General features: G+C 40.5%; 1 protein-coding gene across 2 annotated transcripts in view; it reads left to right on the top strand.

Moving 5' to 3' along the window:
* The first annotated feature begins 6,579 nt into the window (after positions 1–6,579).
* The window catches only part of rgs14b (regulator of G protein signaling 14b), a 50,018-nt gene continuing 37,743 nt past the window's right edge, over positions 6,580–18,854 (top strand). Inside the window, exons 1-2 of one of the 2 annotated variants that reach the window (XM_060936386.1) lie at positions 6,580–6,696; positions 17,786–17,807. In XM_060936386.1, the coding sequence (XP_060792369.1) occupies positions 6,580–6,696; positions 17,786–17,807 (139 nt within the window). Of the gene's footprint in view, positions 6,697–7,222; positions 7,331–17,785; positions 17,808–18,854 lie in introns of those variants that run through there. The other variant, XM_060936387.1, reaches the window with a different exon arrangement.

The raw sequence follows: 18,854 nt of genomic DNA, 5'->3' as shown, positions 1-18,854 counted from the left end.
GTCAGCCCTGTGATGACCTGGCGACTTGTCCAGGGTGTACCCCGCCTTTCGCCCGTAGTCAGCTGGGATAGGCTCCAGCTTGCCTGCGACCCTGTAGAACAGGATAAAGCGGCTAGAGATAATGAGATGAGACGAGACAAGACAGACACATTTGTCTTTGATGTAGTACTGCTCCTGTTCAGCAGAGGGCAATAGCATCCAATTTGAAATTCTGGGATTTCCAGTCTCAGAAAACAGAGGGCTGTCAGATGTCACAAATTGTTTCAGGGGCGTTGAAACAATTCAGAATAGATTCATTTTTTTTAATGTATTTGATTGCATTTGTGTTTTGTACAGATATACATAACATTATATGGAGATGAGTATTTTACTGGGAAATACACCACTCACATTTTTCATACGAGTTACATCCAAGACATGGAGAACCAAAACTGTGACATAAATCTCTGTATGTCACTCATGAAGAAACTGATGAATTGTTTTGATAAATTTGGGTACTTCTTGCTTGTAAATGTGTTGATATAATAAAGAAAATCACACGTTGGCTTGAAGATGTGAAATTTATATCTTCTCGTGTTGAGTGACATATTTAAGTGATATTGGCTGGCTTTTTTTCATGGTCTATCAGATCCTCGTCTTCGACTTGTTCAATATCATGCTAGCTGAATGGAATATATCTGATAGACCACGAAAAAAAGCCAGCCAATACTATTATTATTATTATACATAGACACTCTCTTCATATCAGCTATTAAAAAAGCCAATGCTAGCTTACCCGTGGCTCGGTGCTGTTAGCGCGGCAGTCTAGTTACCTTCCAAATGGTATAGCATTGAACAGTAGTGTTAGCAGAGGCCAACGCTAGCTTACCCACGACTCGGTGCTCTTAGCGTGGCAGTCCAGTTACCTTCCAGATGGTATAGCATTGAGCAGTAGTGTTAGCGAAGGCCAACACTAGCTTACCTGCAACTCGGTGCTGTTAGTGCGGCAGTCCAGTTACCTTCCAGCCAGTGTTCATCAGTAGTGTTAACGAAGGCCAACGCTACAGCAGTCAAGCCAGTGCTACCGAGAACTACTAGCACAGACTAACGACTGAGAAACTAAGGTTTCTGTCTCCAGACTCTTCTTCCACACATGTTCGCCACAGTATTTTTCACTCATACTTATATTTATACATACTTGTATCCATATTTAACGAAGCAAACCTGGCAGCCATGTTTGTTTACAAATTGTCCCAGTCGCTCGTTAGCACAGAAGTTTTACATCTCTGACGTGTAACGTTATGTTGTCTTGACAACCATGCAATATCGTAAACCATATTCAACGCTCATTCTTCATTGGGTAGGATAAGCGATATGCTAGCAATATTACATGCTATCAAACCAAATGAATGAAACCCGCCAGAAGGGAATAGAACACGTTTTTATTCCATCGAAAAAGTGTCCTGTATGTATAATAATTCCCGATATTTCACTCCGATGTTGTCACTCCTAGTGTTTTCCTGCTGACTTGTCAAAATGGCGAACTGGTTCAAAATTAAAATTCTTCCGATTAACTTGCACATGTTTTTTGTGAATGTGTCCATACAATATAAAGAACATTAGATGGAAAAATTTTTAAATCATTAAATGGAGAGTAGAGAAAACTCCTTGTATCAATGAAAAAAGTGGTTAAATACGTTTTCAGATGTAATGCTAAATATCCTTGTCCTTTTTGAGGATATCTTTCCAACCAACTGCTTCATGAGCTTTTGTGCCACAGCCACAGCAGTGGCAATGACACCAGCATCATTGATTACCATATTTACTCTCCAGAAATGCACAGGAAAGTAAATGCTTGTGTTACCATCCAACCTCGGTGTACAAACTGGAATACAAAATGGCATAGCAAATTGGTTTTGGTTTAATGTTCCACACATGGACCAGTGCACATATAATCATTGGGGAACAGGTGTTAGGCTTGGGAAACAGGAACTGAGGTGAGAAGAATCCGGCTGCCTCTGGTTGGTTGGCCGGTCTTGACTTGCGGAGGCTGGTTCAGCTCCATCTCCATGGTGCGTGGAGAGAAATGCATTCATGTGTTGTAAGGGTATTAAGATCATGTCTATGCCTCTCTTTGCCTGTCCATGTGCTTTTTAAGATGTTTAAGGTTTGCATGTGATGGATGATATTATGAAGTGATAGCTATGGTGTCCAAAATTGAGCTTAAAGTATGTAAAGTGAAGGGAACATTCAGAATAATGTGTCCATGACTAGGTTGGACAGGATCGCTAACTTTAAATGTCTAGAAGGTTTCTCGGGTCACCAGTTGTACGATCAGTATGTTTTCCCACTGAGTGACTTTTATACCCAGCCAAGCTGTGTTTTACAATGGGTCTGGTGTTTACACAGTGATAGCGGCTCATGTGAGCTGAGGAACTTGCCGTACCTCTCTCCTGGTCTTCAACACAACACCAGCCTACTCTGCTAGCATGGACACTTCTGTTTCCTTCCACCACAGACAAACTTTTACCCCACCATCCAGAGACAAGGTATGTGGTTTCCCATCACTGCATTAGAACTGTCGTGTTTTTAAAGACATTCTGAGGTTTATAGTTATTACAATGATGTTTCTTCAGGTCAACAATGACACAAAAGAATTCAAGACATCTTAGCTTGTTCTTGGAGGGCAGTGTTTGGGACGCAGAGATCTGGTTAATTCATTTCAGCAAGTTTCATAATCCTGAATTAAATTGAATCGTCAAATCTGAAGGTGTTTATTAATTTTCTATAACTAGCACGGCTTTGATAGCAGTTCTGGCTGTTATATAAATTATTACTGTTTCTATAGTAACAGTTCATACACAGGCACTTGTATGGCAGACGCTCCAATAATCCAAGGCTAATAATAAACACATTTGGTATGGTGAAGCTTTCTGCCTTCTGTAATGATGGAAGGAGTCTCCAGTGTTACCGCTTTGTAATGGTCAGTAAGTTTTCAGTCTTTATGAACAGAGGATACCACGAATTTTGGTTTCTTAGGAACAAACCACATTTTGTCTTATTAACTTCAAAAAAAGAGAAAAAAGGGGCCTATTCCAGGAACATGAAGAGGAACTGCAACCTGGATGGGACACCATCCATCCATCACAAGGCACCATGTGTGCGCACACACACGTCATTCACACCGAGGGGCAATTTAATATAGCTAATCCATCCACATGCATGTTTTAGGAGGTGGGAGGAAACTGGAGAACTCAGATGAAACCCAAGTGTTCATGGGTTTGAACCCAACATTATGTTTTGAACCCAACACTGATGCTGTTTGTAAAAAGGTGCAGCAGCGGCTTTTCTTTCTAAGAATTATGAAGTCGTTTAATGTGTGTAATGTTTTAAAGATTTTGTTTTATTGGTGTTTTACTGAATCTGTCCTCATGTTTTGCATACAGTAGTCTTACAATATCTAGGAAAAATAGGCTAGCAAAGTTGGTCAAAGTGGCGAGTAAGGTAACTCGGGTGTAGCAGGATCTTGTGTCACCCAACACATACTTAACTGCCCTGACCATCCACTTTTTAAGGAGTTTAGTCTACTTCCCTCTGGTTTGTCGAAAAATGCATGAGAAAATTATCAAAATGTTTGAAAACAATGCAGCTCAAAGAAAGATAGGAACAGATTTGGATATTTGACCCTCTACGGTGCATAATATCATTAAATGGTTCAAGGAATCTGGAAGAATTTTGGTGTGTAAAGGGCTCAAGCCTAATCTGAACCCCCGTGATCTCCAATCCCTCAGACGGCAATGCATCAAAAACCGTCATTCATCTATAGCTGGTATAACCACATGGGCTCGGGATTACTTTGGCAAACCTTTGTCAAGCTCTACAATACAGAGTTACATCCACAAACCCCAGTTAAAACTTTACTGTGCAAAAAGGAAGCCTTATGTTAACTGTGTCCAGAAGTGCCGTCGACTTCTCTGGGCTCGGAGGCATCTGGTATGAACCATCACACTGTGGAAATGTATTGTGGTCAGATGACTCAGTATTTCAGGTCTTTTTTTTTTTGGAAGAAATGGACACCATGTGTCTCAGAACAGAGATGAAAAGGACCATCCAGACTGGTACCAGCGACAAGTCCAAAAACCAGGGTGTGCCATGGTATGGGGTTGTGTCAGTGCCCTTGGCAAAGGTAACTTACACTTCTGTGATGGAGCATTAATGCAGAAAAGTACATTGAGATTTTGGGGCAACATATGCTGCGTTCAAGACGACATCTTTTCCAGGGAGATTTCAACAAGACAATGTAAAACCACATTCTGCACATATTACAAAGGCGTGGCTGTGGAATAAGAGGGTGTGTCCTCTCTATCCCCAATAGAGAATGTGTGGAGAATTTTGAAATGAAAAATATGACAAAGATGACCCTGTATTGTTGCATATACTGGTCATCCTTAAGACCTGTTTGCAGGAAGAATGGGACAAAATAACACCTGAAATGCTTCATCACGGGCGGCACGGTGGTGTAGTGGTTAGCGCTGTCGCCTCACAGCAAGAAGGTCCGGGTTCGAGCCCCGTGGCCGGCGAGGGCCTTTCTGTGCGGAGTTTGCATGTTCTCCCCGTGTCCGCGTGGGTTTCCTCCGGGTGCTCCGGTTTCCCCCACAGTCCAAAGACATGCAGGTTAGGTTAACTGGTGACTCTAAATTGACCGTGAGTGTGAATGGTTGTCTGTGTCTATGTGTCAGCCCTGTGATGACCTGGCGACTTGTCCAGGGTGTACTCTGCCTTTCGCCCGTAGTCAGCTGGGATAGGCTCCAGCTTGCCTGCGACCCTGTAGAACAGGATAAAGTGGCTACAGATAATGAGATGAGATGAGATGAGATGAGATGCTTCATCACTTGGTGTCTTCAGTCCTTAAACATCTTTTAAGTGTTGTGAGAAGGAATGGCATCATTACAAAGTGGTAAATGCTTTACTGTCCCAACATTTTTTTAATCAGAATTGAAATAAGTGCTTATTTTGAAAAAAAAAAGGGGTAAAACATCAAATAATGTGTGGTTGTTTTGTTTCGAGTGCAATACAGGTCAAAGATTATTTACGAATCATTGTTTTCATTTTTTATTTCAATTTCAACATACTATCCCAATTTTTTCTGACTTGGAATTGTCTAAACTTCCATACAGATGGAGAGAGAGTCTCATCTCATCATCTCATCATCTCTAGCCGCTTTATCCTTCTACAGGGTCGCAGGCGAGCTGGAGCCTATCCCAGCTGACTATGGGCGAAAGGCGGGGTACACCCTGGACAAGTCGCCAGGTCATCACAGGGCTGACACATAGACACAGACAACCATTCACACTCACATTCACACCTACGGTCAATTTAGAGTCACCAGTTAACCTAACCTGCATGTCTTTGGACTGTGGGGGAAACCGGAGCACCCGGAGGAAACCCACGCGGACACGGGGAGAACATGCAAACTCCGCACAGAAAGGCCCTCGCCGGCCACGGGGCTCGAACCCGGACCTTCTTGCTGTGAGGCGACAGCGCTAACCACTACACCACCGTGCCGCCTGGAGAGAGAGTACAATAGGATATTCAACCTTCTTGTTCAGGGAAGCAAGAGATGGCCAGGTTCCATTTTCCTCATGTGTAGTAATCAGGCTTATAGTACTCGAGTCCGACTCGTGCCCTAATTTTAAGGACTCATGACTTGACTTGGACTTGAGCACTGATGACTCGGACTTGGACTCGGACTCGTGCATTAACTGCATTCAGACTCGTAAACTGGAGACGAGGACTCTGAGTTTTTTCTTTATTTTTTGTAACATGCCATAATAATTTGGCATAAGATATTTATAGCTACATTAATTTTTATACTAATTTCGTGCAAGAGAATGCACATTCATCTGTTCATACGTCATGTTCAGGAACAAACGGACGTTAATGGTGCTAAAATGCCTGGAGAGAACACCGCTAGGATTGTCCGCTTTGCTTATACAGACTTCTCGTGCAGTGGGAAAAAATGCACTGCTACAGTATGTGTTCCATATGTAGAAGAACTATCGAGGAGACGATGGGGACAACCTCGAATTTCAATCATCATTTGGCAAGACTCCACCCAGAGAAGGAAGTGACACGCTATGTTCACTGCTCTGTTGATAGTGGGTGGGGCTTGCTTGCTGAGTGATGAACTAGCTAGTGTTAACCCTCTCTCATGTTATTTGCCCTGTTGATAGTGGGCGGGGCTTGCTGACCGATGAACAAGCTTTTTATCTGTAGTCTGTTAACTAAAACGGGGCAGTCGAGCAGTAACGTTAGTCCAACACAGTAGCAGAGATGCTTTCACATAAAGGCAGCAACAGACACCGTCAAATGGTGCGGATGGAGTCTTGTTCTCGGACTCGACTCGAAATTTTCTTTAATGACTCGGACTTGAACACTGGGGACTCGAGACTGGACTCGGACTCGAGGTTTAGTGACTCGACTACAACACTGGTAGTAATTAATTGCTTTGCACAGAGCAAACAAAGGTTCCCAAACTGAAATTCGTGATTCTGTAATGGACTTTAATTCTGACCTTGAGCTCTTTTCCCACAGAGAGCCATGCCTTTCCAAGAACTCACCAGAGAGTTTTCTCACTTTGGCCTGCGTGCTTCTTTCCGTAGATGTCTGGGAAGATACAACACGTTGGCTTTGAGTAGGCCCCTCATCCTCACTAAGGTAAAGAAACCTTCATGTAAACCTTCAGCTCTTCTGTTGACTGTAAAATATTCAGATATTCAGTGTTATCATACCACCATGAGATAAGCTTGCAGTAGTAATTTCCACGACTTTCTGAAAAGTTGAGATAAAAGCTCAAGGCTTTATTTTTGTCCCAATGCTAGTACGAGTACTGGTAATACTTTTTCCTTTTAAAGAACCGTTCTTATTTCTGGTCTTTTTCCCCCCTCAAAGCTTTTGTAGTGTTTATACTTGTATTGGACCAGAATCTGAAAATTTCTTGATGCTTTTTTAATAGCTATTAATCATTCATTAAACCTATAGTCAGACTTTTTGACAGCCTCAATTACATATTGTACAATTTCCTTTGATAGTTATATAATAACGACCAGCACTAAAGTTGTTTCACAGCAAAGTTTTTTTTTTTTTAAATTCTCTGAAGTACACACACTTCCTCCTGTGGCATGTTGCTATAGCAAGACTTCCTGGTCTACCAGGAAGTTTCATTTTAGTCATAGACGACAGACTTCAGACATACCAGAGACAGCTCATGTTTTTGTAAAGTACCTAAAGTTCTTCTCGTGTTAAGACTATGTCTCTGAAAGAGAGTGATGCCAATGCTGGTAGACTTCAGGTAGGATTCGAGAGGTCTCAGTTGTTTCTGTGTGTGTGAATACAGAGTGCTTTCGTCCATGAGAATATTATTGTAACTAGTCTGTGTGAACATCAGCTCAAAGAATAATTATTTGGATGAAAGGAACTTGATTAGTGAACAAATATTGCTATGATAAGGAATAGCACTCATAGGGAGCACAGTTTAGTCACTAGCTAATGTATTTCCATATATTTTACATACATTTCCAAGACTAAGCAGTCTCAGGATGATGAATTTCGTAACGGATTGGTAGATGTGAGCTTTATTTAGTGCATTTGTTAGGCCAATGATGTACTGAGATTCAGTTAAGAGATTCAGTTTCAAGAGATATATATTGCCAGTTCTGAATTTCTTCCCTCAGCTTATTTATTGATTGATTGATTGATTGATTGATTGTCTTGGACTTAAAACACATAAATGTGCCATTATATGGCTCTTGGTAGCTGACGAAAGTTTATTTGAATTATGTACAGCTCCCATTAAATACAATTATTGTATTTTCTGTTGTGTATTTAACAAAGTTACACATTTGCCTGTAAAAACCATATTATTTAGAATTATAGGTTACAGTTTTGAGATTTGTCAGAGCACATAAAGCTCATAAAGCTGCTTTAACCGTACTTTTACAGTAACAGGCCTGACTAGTGATTCATACTGTTCTATTATGGTGAACGTCAAACATTCATGCAACATTTGGAATAAAAAATTGCAGTATAGTAAGAACAGGAGACATTAGGACTCTAGCATGGAGCATTAACAGCAATCTAGCAAGCTAATGCTAGTTATAACTCTAATGTTGATGATTTCCGTCACAAAAAAAGTGAGTATTATGGTCACTGTTATAGAGTTAGCTAAATAAATTAAAAATGTATCCATATAATTACCAGATCTCAAGCCAAGACTGCTATAAACTAATTTAAAAGTAGAGAAGGAGTCCTTTACACTGTTTACAGTGTTTGGCCATGTTAATTGATGTCACTCTGTAAAAAGGGAAGGAACTGGGAGTTGAGAAGATGATCTCAAACTGACGAGTTGAAATGTCAAGCTTTCTGTGGATTTTTCTGGTTGTAGGCCAAAATTACAAGTTCCAACTTGGCCTTGAATGGAGCATTAAGCGACACTAAAACTAACTTGGTGTGAGTTGTTAGCAGTTAACAGTTAATTACTTGCGTAATAGGAATTTAGATACACTTACTTCATCACGATTCATATCTCCCTTTCTGCCTCCATCTCTGTGTCCGAAATCACTCACTCATTCACTACTCCCTACTCACTATATAGGGAATGACTACAGTGGTGCTTGAAAGTTTGTGAACCCTTTAGAACTTTCTATATTTCTGCACAAATATGACCTAAAACATCATCAGATTTTCACACAAGTCCTAAAAGTAGATTAAGAGAACCCAGTTAAACAAATGAGACAAAAATATTATACTTGATCAATTATTTATTGAAGAAAATGATCCAAAATTACATATCTGTGAGTGGCAAAAGTATGCGAACCTCTAGGATTAGCAGTTAATTTGAAGGTGAAATTAGAGTCAGGTGTTTTCAATCAGTGGAATGACAATCAGGTGTGAGTGGGCACCCTGTTTTATTTAAAGAACAGGGATCTATCAAAGTCTGATCTTCACAACACATGTTTGTGGAAGTGTATCATGGCCCGAACAAAGGAGATTTCTGAGGACCTCGGAAAAAGCGTTGTTGATGCTCATCAGGCTGGAAAAGGTTACAAAACCATCTCTAAAGAGTTTGGACTCCACCAATCCACAGTCAGACAGATTGTGTACAAATGGAGGAAATTCAAGACCATTGTTACCCTCCCCAGGAGTGGTCGACCAACAAAGATCACTCCAAGAGCAAGGCCTGTAATAGTCGGTGAGGTCACAAAGGACCCCAGGGTAACTTCTAAGCAACTGAAGGCCTCTCTCACATTGGGTAATGTTAATGTTCATGAGTCCACCATCATGAGAACATTGAACAACAATGGTGTGCATGGCAGGGTTGCAAGGAGAAAGCCACTGCTCTCCAAAAAGAACATTGCTGCTCTTCTGCAGTTTGCTAAAGATCACGTGGACAAGCCAGAAGGCTATTGGAAAAATGTTCTGTGGATGGATGAGACCAAAATAGAACTTTTTGGTTTAAATGAGAAGCATTATCTTTGGAGAAAGGAAAACACTGCATTCCAGCATAACAACCTTATCCCATTTGTGAAGCATGGTGGTGGTAGTATCATGGTTTAGGCCTGTTTTGCTGCATCTGGGCCAGTACGGCTTGCCATTATTGATGGAACAATGAATTCTGAATAATACCAGCGAATTCTAAAGGAAAATGTCAGGACATCTGTCCATGAACTGAATCTCAAGAGAAGGTGGGTCATGCAGCAAGACAACGAACCCAAGCACACAAGTCATTCTGCCAAAGAATGGTTAAAGAAGAATAAAGTTAATGTTTTGGACTGGCCAAGTCAAAGTCCTGACCTTAATCCAATTGAAATGTTGTGGAAGGACCTGAAGTGAGCAGTTCATGTGAGGAAACCCACTAACATCCCAGAGTTGAAGCTGTTCTGTATGGAGGAACGGGCTAAAATTCCTCCAACCCGGTGTGCAGGACTGATCAACAGTTACCAGAAATGTTTAGTTGCAGTTATTGCTGCACAAGGGGGTCACACCAGATACTGAAAGCAAAGGTTCACATACTTTTGCCACTCACAGATATGTAATATTGGATCATTTTCCTCAATAAATAAATGAGCAAGTATAATATTTTTGTCTCATTTGTTTAATTGGGTTCTCTTTATCTACTTTTAGGACTTGTGTGAAAATCTGATGATGTTTTAGGTCATATTTATGCAGAAATATAGAAAATTCTAAAGGGTTCACAAACTTTCAAGCACCACTGTATATCAAGGACTATATAGTGAGCTCGTTGGTAAAATGAAGAAAGAAAAAAAAATACTTTCAGACACTACTCCGCCGTGCTGTTATTTACATCATTACTGTCACACAATTAAAACATGCCAGATCAGTCGGCTGGTGGGTTTTCAAAATAATAAATACATGCTTGTATTTTTGTGATAAATCCATATTATACTGAGCGTGTTTCCCACATTAATAAATATAAAGTACTTTGTGTCTGCTGCATCTTTCAGTTCTTTTAAATCAAGGCTGAACACTTTTCTTCTTTGCAGCTGCATTTTATTAAACCAAATGTGAGGCTTTTGATTAATTTCTCACTCTGCACTCTACAGTCAAGTCGGAAAGTCTGCACACCCCTTTCACCTTCTCCACGTTTTATTACATTACAGACATTCTACACTAGATTGAGTTCATTTTTTGTCACAAAACTCTACACAAAATAGCCCATAATGACAAAGTGAAAGCAAGTTTTTAGAAAATATGCAATTTTATTTTACTGACAAAAATAGGTTATTTAGGGGTTACATATCTGTACACACCCTTAGCCTAATACTTGGTTGATGCACCTTTGGCAGCAATTACAGCTTCAAGGCGTCTTGGGAAAGGAGCTACGAGCTTGGCACAGTTGTTTCTGGACATTTTTGCCCATTCCTCTTGGCATATCTGTGCAAGCTCCGTCAGGTTGGATGGGGAGCATCGGTACACAGCCATTTTCAGCTTCTTCCAAAGATGTTCAATTGGATTCAGGTCTGGGCTCTGGCTGGGCCACTCAAGGACATTCACAGACTTTCTCCGAAGCCACTCCTTTGTTCTCTTGGATGTGTGCTTTGGGTTGTTGTCATGTTGGAAGGTAAACCTTTGCCCCAGTCTGAGGTCCAGAGCGCTCTGAAGCAGGTTTTCTTCAAGGATCTCAGTGTACTTAGCTGCATTCATCTTTCCCTCTATTAGGACTAGTTGCCCCATTCTCACTGCTGAAAAACATCCCCACATCATGATGCTGCCACCGCCATGCTTGACTGTAGGGATGGCATTAGCCAGGTGATGAGCGGTGCCTGGTTTCCTCCAGACGTGATGCTTGGTATTCAGGCCAAAAGGTTCAAAAGGTTCTGGTCATCAGACCAGAGAATCTTGTTTTTCATGATTTGAGAGTCCTCTAGGTACCTTTTGGCAAACTCCAAGCGGGCTGTCATGCGCCTTTTACTAAGGAGTGGCTTCCGTCTGGCCACTCTACCATAAAGACCTGATTTGTGAGACCAAGGCCCGTCTTCCCTGATCGCTCAGTTTGGCCGGACGGCCAGGTCTAGGAAGATTCTTGATGGTTCCAAACTTCTTCCATTTACAAATGATGGTGGCCACTGTGCTCTTTGGGGCCTGTAAGCTGCAGCAATTTTTCTCTACCCTTCTCCAGATCCATGCCTTGACACAATCCTGTTTCTGAGGTCTGCAGATAATTCCTTTGACCCCATGGCTTGGAGTTTGCTCTGACATGCACTGTCAACTGTGGGACCTTATATAGGCAGGTCTTGGCAATCCCCAGTCATGTCCAATCAAGTGAATTTACCACAGGTGGACTCCAATTAAGTTGTAGAAGCATCTCAAGCAATATCAGTGGAAACAAAATGCACCATGACTCACTTTTGGGTGTGCACAATTGTGTACATATGATATTTTAAATTTAGATTTTTAATAAATTAGCACAAATGTCTAAAAACCTGCTTTCACTTTGTCATTATGGGCTATTTTGTGGAGAATTTTGTGACAAAAAAAAAAAGAACTCAGTCTATTGTAGAATAAGTCCGTAACGTAATAAAACGTGGAGAAGGTGAAAGGGGTGTGCAGACTTTCTTGCTTGACTAACTTTTATTCTTGTATTTTTTCTGTCTTATTCTATTTAAGCGTTTTTCTATTCTCTTACTAGTTTTAATTGTACTTGAATGCCCGTTTATAATGTGTTTCTTCCTCCGTCCATTCACCCTCAACACAATTTTTTTTCTTTCAGTGCGACCGCAATGCATGATGGGATATATTGCATGGCTAGTGACCATTGGTTTTACACCACTTTTCATGATGCATTGTAGGATACTTTGAGTGCCCCCATATAGGGTGTAATAATTCTCACTGTACATTCAGACAGGACTACAAAATGGCGAGCTCACTATATAGTCCACTAAATAGTGAGTAGTGAGTGATTTTGGACACAGGGCATGTCATCAGACTTCACTTCATGGATATGAGTGTCTCAGATGGCTGTGATTGGCTCTATGCTTTCAGAGTTTGACCACTTTGAAAGTGTCCACAATGCTTCATTTTTGGACTAATTTACACAAAACTTTGATGATTCTAACTTTTGAGATTTGTATTTAGGGATCTGATTTTTATTTATTTATTTATTTATTTATTTTCAAATCTCAGAGCTGTAACTCATAATCTCAAAGTATATGACTGGAAAGCCAAGCCTTACCCTGGCAAGATTAAAAAAAAAATTGGCAAAAATGTACATTTATTTAATACACTGCAGGAAAAAAGACATTAATTTAATGTAACATGTACATAATTCAAAGATATGAATTTGATATTCAAATTTAACCAAATATTTGGTGTGCTCTATGTGTATTTCTGACCCTGTGCTGATTTCAGAAGACCAAATATACAACCCCGATTCCAAAAAAGTTGGGACAAAGTACAAATTGTAAATAAAAACGGAATGCAATGATGTGGAAGTTTCAAAATTCCATATTTTATTCAGAATAGAACATAGATGACATATCAAATGTTTAAACTGAGAAAATGTATCATTTAAAGAGAAAAATTAGGTGATTTTAAATTTCATGACAACAACACATCTCAAAAAAGTTGGGACAAGGCCATGTTTACCACTGTGAGACATCCCCTTTTCTCTTTACAACAGTCTGTAAACGTCTGGGGACTGAGGAGACAAGTTGCTCAAGTTTAGGGATAGGAATGTTAACCCATTCTTGTCTAATGTAGGATTCTAGTTGCTCAACTGTCTTGGGTCTTTTTTGTCGTATCTTCCGTTTTATGATGCGCCAAATGTTTTCTATGGGTGAAAGATCTGGACTGCAGGCTGGCCAGTTCAGTACCCGGACCCTTCTTCTACGCAGCCATGATGCTGTAATTGATGTAGTATGTGGTTTGGCATTGTGATGTTGGAAAATGCAAGGTCTTCCCTGAAAGAGACGTCGTCTGGATGGGAGCATATGTTGCTCTAGAACCTGGATATACCTTTCAGCATTGATGGCGTCTTTCCAGATGTGTAAGCTGCCCATGCCACATGCACTAATGCAACCCCATACCATCAGAGATGTAGGCTTCTGAACTGAGCCCTGATAACAACTTGGGTCGTCCTTCTCCTCTTTAGTCTGAATGACACGGCATCCCTGATTTCCATAAAGAACTTCAAATTTTGATTCGTCTGACCACAGAACAGTTTTCCACTTTGCCACAGTCCATTTTAAATGAGCCTTGGCCCAGAGAAGATGTCTGCGGTTCTGGATCATGTTTAGATACGGCTTCTTCTTTGAACTGTAGAGTTTTAGCTGGCAACGGCGGACGGCACGGTGAATTGTGTTCACAGATAATGTTCTCTGGAAATATTCCTGAGCCCATTTTGTGATTTCCAATACAGAAGCATGCCTGTATGTGATGCAGTGCCGTCTAAGGGCCCGAAGATCACGGGCACCCAGTATGGTTTTCTGGCCTTGACCCTTACGCACAGAGATTCTTCCAAATTCTCTGAATCTTTTGATGATATTATGCACTGTAGATGATGATATGTTCAAACTCTTTGCAATTTTACACTGTCGAACTCCTTTCTGATATTGCTCCACTATTTGTCGGCGCAGAATTAGGGGGATTGGTGATCCTCTTCCCATCTTTACTTCTGAGAGCTGCTGCCACTCCAAGATGCTCTTTTTATACCCAGTCATGTTAATGACCTATTGCCAATTGACCTAATGAGTTGCAATTTGGTCCTCCAGCTGTTCCTTTTTTGTACCTTTAACTTTTCCAGCCTCTTATTGCCCTGTCCCAACTTTTTTGAGATGTGTTGCTGTCATGAAATTTCAAATGAGCCAATATTTGGCATGAAATTTCAAAATGTCTCACTTTCGACATTTGATATGTTGTCTATGTTCTATTGTGAATACAATATCAGTGTTTGAGATTTGTAAATTATTGCATTCCGTTTTTATTTACAATTTGTACTTTGTCCCAACTTTTTTGGAATCGGGGTTGTAAATTCAAACTTTTACACCTAAGTCTTGTTGTTTTTTTCTCTTAAAGATATACAGTACCAGTCAAAAGTTTGTACACCTCTACTCATTTTGTATTTTGACTAATTCTACATTGTAGAACAATACTGAAGACATCAACACTTTGAAATAACATATGGAACATATATAGAGGATATTACACAATGGCGTGAAGATATGAAGTTTATCTTTGAGTGGTGAATATATATATCACAAGTGAGTGAAGCAAATGAGTGAAAATATTTTTAACACAAGAAGATAAACTTCATATCTTTGTGCCACCATGTAATGTTCTTTATATTATACTGTATGGAGACCTCCACAAAAAAAAATGCAAGTTAATCAAAAGAATTTTAATTTTGAACTGGTTTGCCATTTTGACAACGTCTCGTCAGCGGGAAAACACTGCGAGTGACGTCATCGGAGTGAAATATCGGGAAATATTATCCATACAGGACACTTTTTTGATGGAATAAAAATGTGTTCTGTTCCCTTCTAGTGGGTTTCATTCATTTGGTTTGATAGCATGCAATATTGTTAGCATATCGCTTATCCTTCGTGTATTACGTCACTCTACCCAATGGAGAATGAGCGTTGAATATAGTTTACGATATTGCATGGTTGTCAAGACGACATGACGTCACAGGTCGGAGATGTAAAACTTCCATGCTAATGAGCGACTGTGATAATTTGTAAACAAACATGGTCGCCAGGTTTGCTTCATTAAGTATGGAAGAGTTTGAGAGAATTTTGAAAGAGAAAGATGTGTTGAACACCCGAAAGGAATGTATAATAATAATAATAATAATAGGGTGGCACGTTGGTGTAGTGGTTAGCGCTGTTGCCTCACAGCAAGAAGGTCCGGGTTCGAGCCCCGTGGCCGACGAGGGCCTTTCTGTGCGGAGTTTGCATGTTCTCCCCATGCCCACGTGGGTTTCCTCCGGGTGCTCCGGTTTCCCCCACAGTCCAAAGACATGCAGGTTAGGTTAACTGGTGGCTCTAAATTGAGCGTAGGTGTGAATGTGAGTGTGAATGGTTGTTTGTGTCTATGTGTCGGCCCTGTGATGACCTGGCGACTTGTCCAGGGTGTACCCCGCCTTTCGCCCGTAGTCAGCTGGGATAGGCTCCAGCTTGCCTGCGACCCTGTAGAAGGATAAAGCGGCTACAGATAATGAGATGAGATGAGATGAGATGTCACGGTTTTGGTTCTCCATGTCCTGGATCAGCTAAATAAAGAGAAACGACATCCATCATTACTTTAAGACATGAAGTGACTTTTAATTCATAAAAATAAACCAAAACCATTGAATTAGAAGGTGTGTCCAAACATTTGACTGGTACTGCATGTTATTCAATCATTCTGCCACTGAAAAAAAAATCAGTTCAAAGAAATCAATGAAAGCCCTATATTGCGATGACGTTCATGTCCTTGTATGTAAACTTCAAAGCACAATTTTTATTTCTGAATCAGACTTTGACAGGCAATTTCTTGCTGTCTGTCTCACTTTCTGTCACTTCATTCATATACCGTGGATATAAAGTGTACACACCCGCGTTAAAATGACAGGTTTTTCTGATGTAAAAAAATGAGACCACGATAAATATTTACAAAATTTTCCCACCTACTGTATAACCTGTACAATTCAATTGAAAAACAAACAAATCTGTTCGGGGAAAAACATAAAAAATAAAACAACCTACAGTAAGCTGGTTGCACAAGTATGTGCACACCCTTAAACTAATACTTTGTTGAAGCACGTTTTGATTTAATCACAGCATTCAGTCTTTTTGGGTTCACACCTGCCATCAGTTAAAATGACTCTGATTAACCCCAAATAAAGTTCAGACATTTACTCCGTTGCATCCTCCAGCAAAAGCCAGGGTTCACAGAGAGCTTACAAAGCATCAGAGGGATCTCATTGTTGAAAGGTATCAGTCAGGAGAAGGGGACAAAAACATTTCCACAGCATTAGATAAACCATGGAGCACAGTGAAGACAGTCATCAAGAAGTGGAGAAAATATGGGACAACAGTGACATTACCGAGAACTGGACGTCCCTCCAAAATTGATGAAAAGACAAGATGAAAACTGTTCAGGGAGGCTGCTGAGAGGCCTACAGCAACACTGAAGGAGCTGCAGGAATTTCTGACAAGTACTGATTGTGTACTATATGTGACAACAATCTCCCGTATTCTCCATATGTCTGGACTATGAGGTAGCGTCAAAGAAAAACATCCAGGTCCGGCTAAATTTTGCAAAAAAAAAAAAATACATCAACTCTCCCAAAAGCATGTGGGAAAATGTGTTATGTTCTGATGAAACCAAGGTTGAACTTTTTGGCCGCAATTCCAAAAGGTATATTTGGCGCAAAAACAACGCTGCGCATCACCAAAAGAACACCATACCCACGGTGAAGCATGGTGGTGGCAGCATCACGTTTTAGGGTTGTTTTTCTTCACCTGGACCAGCGGCTTTAGTCAAGGTGGAAGGAATTATGAACAGTTCTAAATACCAGTCACTTTTGGCCCAAAACCTTCAGGTGTCTGCTAGAAAGCTGAAGCTGAAGAGGAATTTCATCTTTCAGCATGAAAATGACCCCAAAGAGGTTTTGGAACGGCCCAGCCAGAGCCCAGACCTAAATCCAATTGAAAATCTGTGGGGTGACCTGAAGAGGGCTGTGCACAAGAGATGCCCTCGCAATCTGACAGACTTGGAGCGCTTTTGCACGGAAGAGTGGGCAAATATTGCCAAGTCTAGATGTAGCAGGCTGATAGACTCTGACCCAAAAAGACTGAACACTGTAATTAAACCAGCTTATTGTACTTTTTTAAATTTTTTATGTTTCCCCCCTAACAGATTTGTTTGTTTTTCAACTGAATTGCCCAGGTTGTAGGTCACACTCAAGGTGGGAAAAGTTTTGAAATTATTTATCGTGGTCTCATAGGTTTTTCTGATGTAAAAAAAAAAAAATCATTTTAACGGGGTGTGTAGACTTTTTATATCCACTGTACTTTGTGGCTGCTACATTAACAGAAACTAAAAGTCATGTTTTTTTTTAAAGCAGAAATGTAGTGTTTTTTTTTCTTTTCGTAGGAGTGTGTCTATACTAAACTGGGTGTTTCTAAGCACAACAATAGTGTGTGATGTTCAGAGTTTGATGCCTACAATTATTGCATTGACATATCGCTATGACTCATCTAATCTCATCTCATTTTATCCACTGTAATTTTCTCCCCACCTACAGACACTGGCTGTCTCAGATAGAGGTGAGTTATGAATTAATAATGCATCAGCAATGAGAACAAACAGCATGAATACCCTGTATTGTGCTTCCACTACACTCGGAAAATCATCAGTGCATCATTCACTCTTATATTGTTCACGAGAGAGCGGTGTATGTTCGCATGATGAGAATTGAACGTCAGTAAACAACACATTTTATATATTTGAACTGTCATAATTTTATTAGTAAACCCTTTATCGTTTGAGGCTGCATGTCAGTTCTGAATGAGACCATGAATACATGTAGCTTTTTTTTTTTAACTGCTTAGAAAACCACTCAGTGTTTTTGTGTTTCACGTGTGACATCCGCACCGCATGCTGAAACTCACAGTATGAGCCTTTTAGTCTGTCATTGACCTGTTTACATCCTGTTTGGGGTGCAGATGTTACCACAATGACTTCCTCTGTTAGTTCAATATGAATGTAGTGGAGATAATGACAGAAAGACTGGAAGTCTGATACAACTAAAAGAAACCATGTGACTCCCAAGAAATGGGTTCATAACGTCACGTACGCTCGAGTCGATGTACTGATTTTACTGTACTACAATACTGTAACACTTCCATTCTACGTCTATGAGATTATCATGTAAACCATAATCTCATTGCTGAATCTCATTCACTGGTGGTGTGATGATTCCTTTGTAATGGCTGCAACATACAGTCCCTGACAAAAGTCTTGTCGCTTATCCATTTTGTAGAAACAACAGCTTATAACCTGACTTTTAATTAATCCACTGGTTTTAGAAATGGCTCATCTCATCTCATCTCATCTCATCTCATCTCATCTCATCTCATCTCATCTCATCTCATTATCTCTAGCCGCTTTATCCTGTTCTACAGGGTCGTAGGCAAGCTGGAGCCTATCCCAGCTGACTACGGGCGAAAGGCGGGGTACACCCTGGACAAGTCGCCAGGTCATCACAGGGCTGACACATAGACACAGACAACCATTCACACTCACATTCACACCTACGGTCAATTTAGAGTCACCAGTTAACCTAACCTGCATGTCTTTGGACTGTGGGGGAA

The sequence above is a fragment of the Neoarius graeffei genome, chromosome 12 (genome assembly GCF_027579695.1).
Source record: "Neoarius graeffei isolate fNeoGra1 chromosome 12, fNeoGra1.pri, whole genome shotgun sequence".
NCBI lineage: Eukaryota > Metazoa > Chordata > Actinopteri > Siluriformes > Ariidae > Neoarius > Neoarius graeffei.
This window is presented reverse-complemented; position numbering and strand designations above follow the sequence as displayed.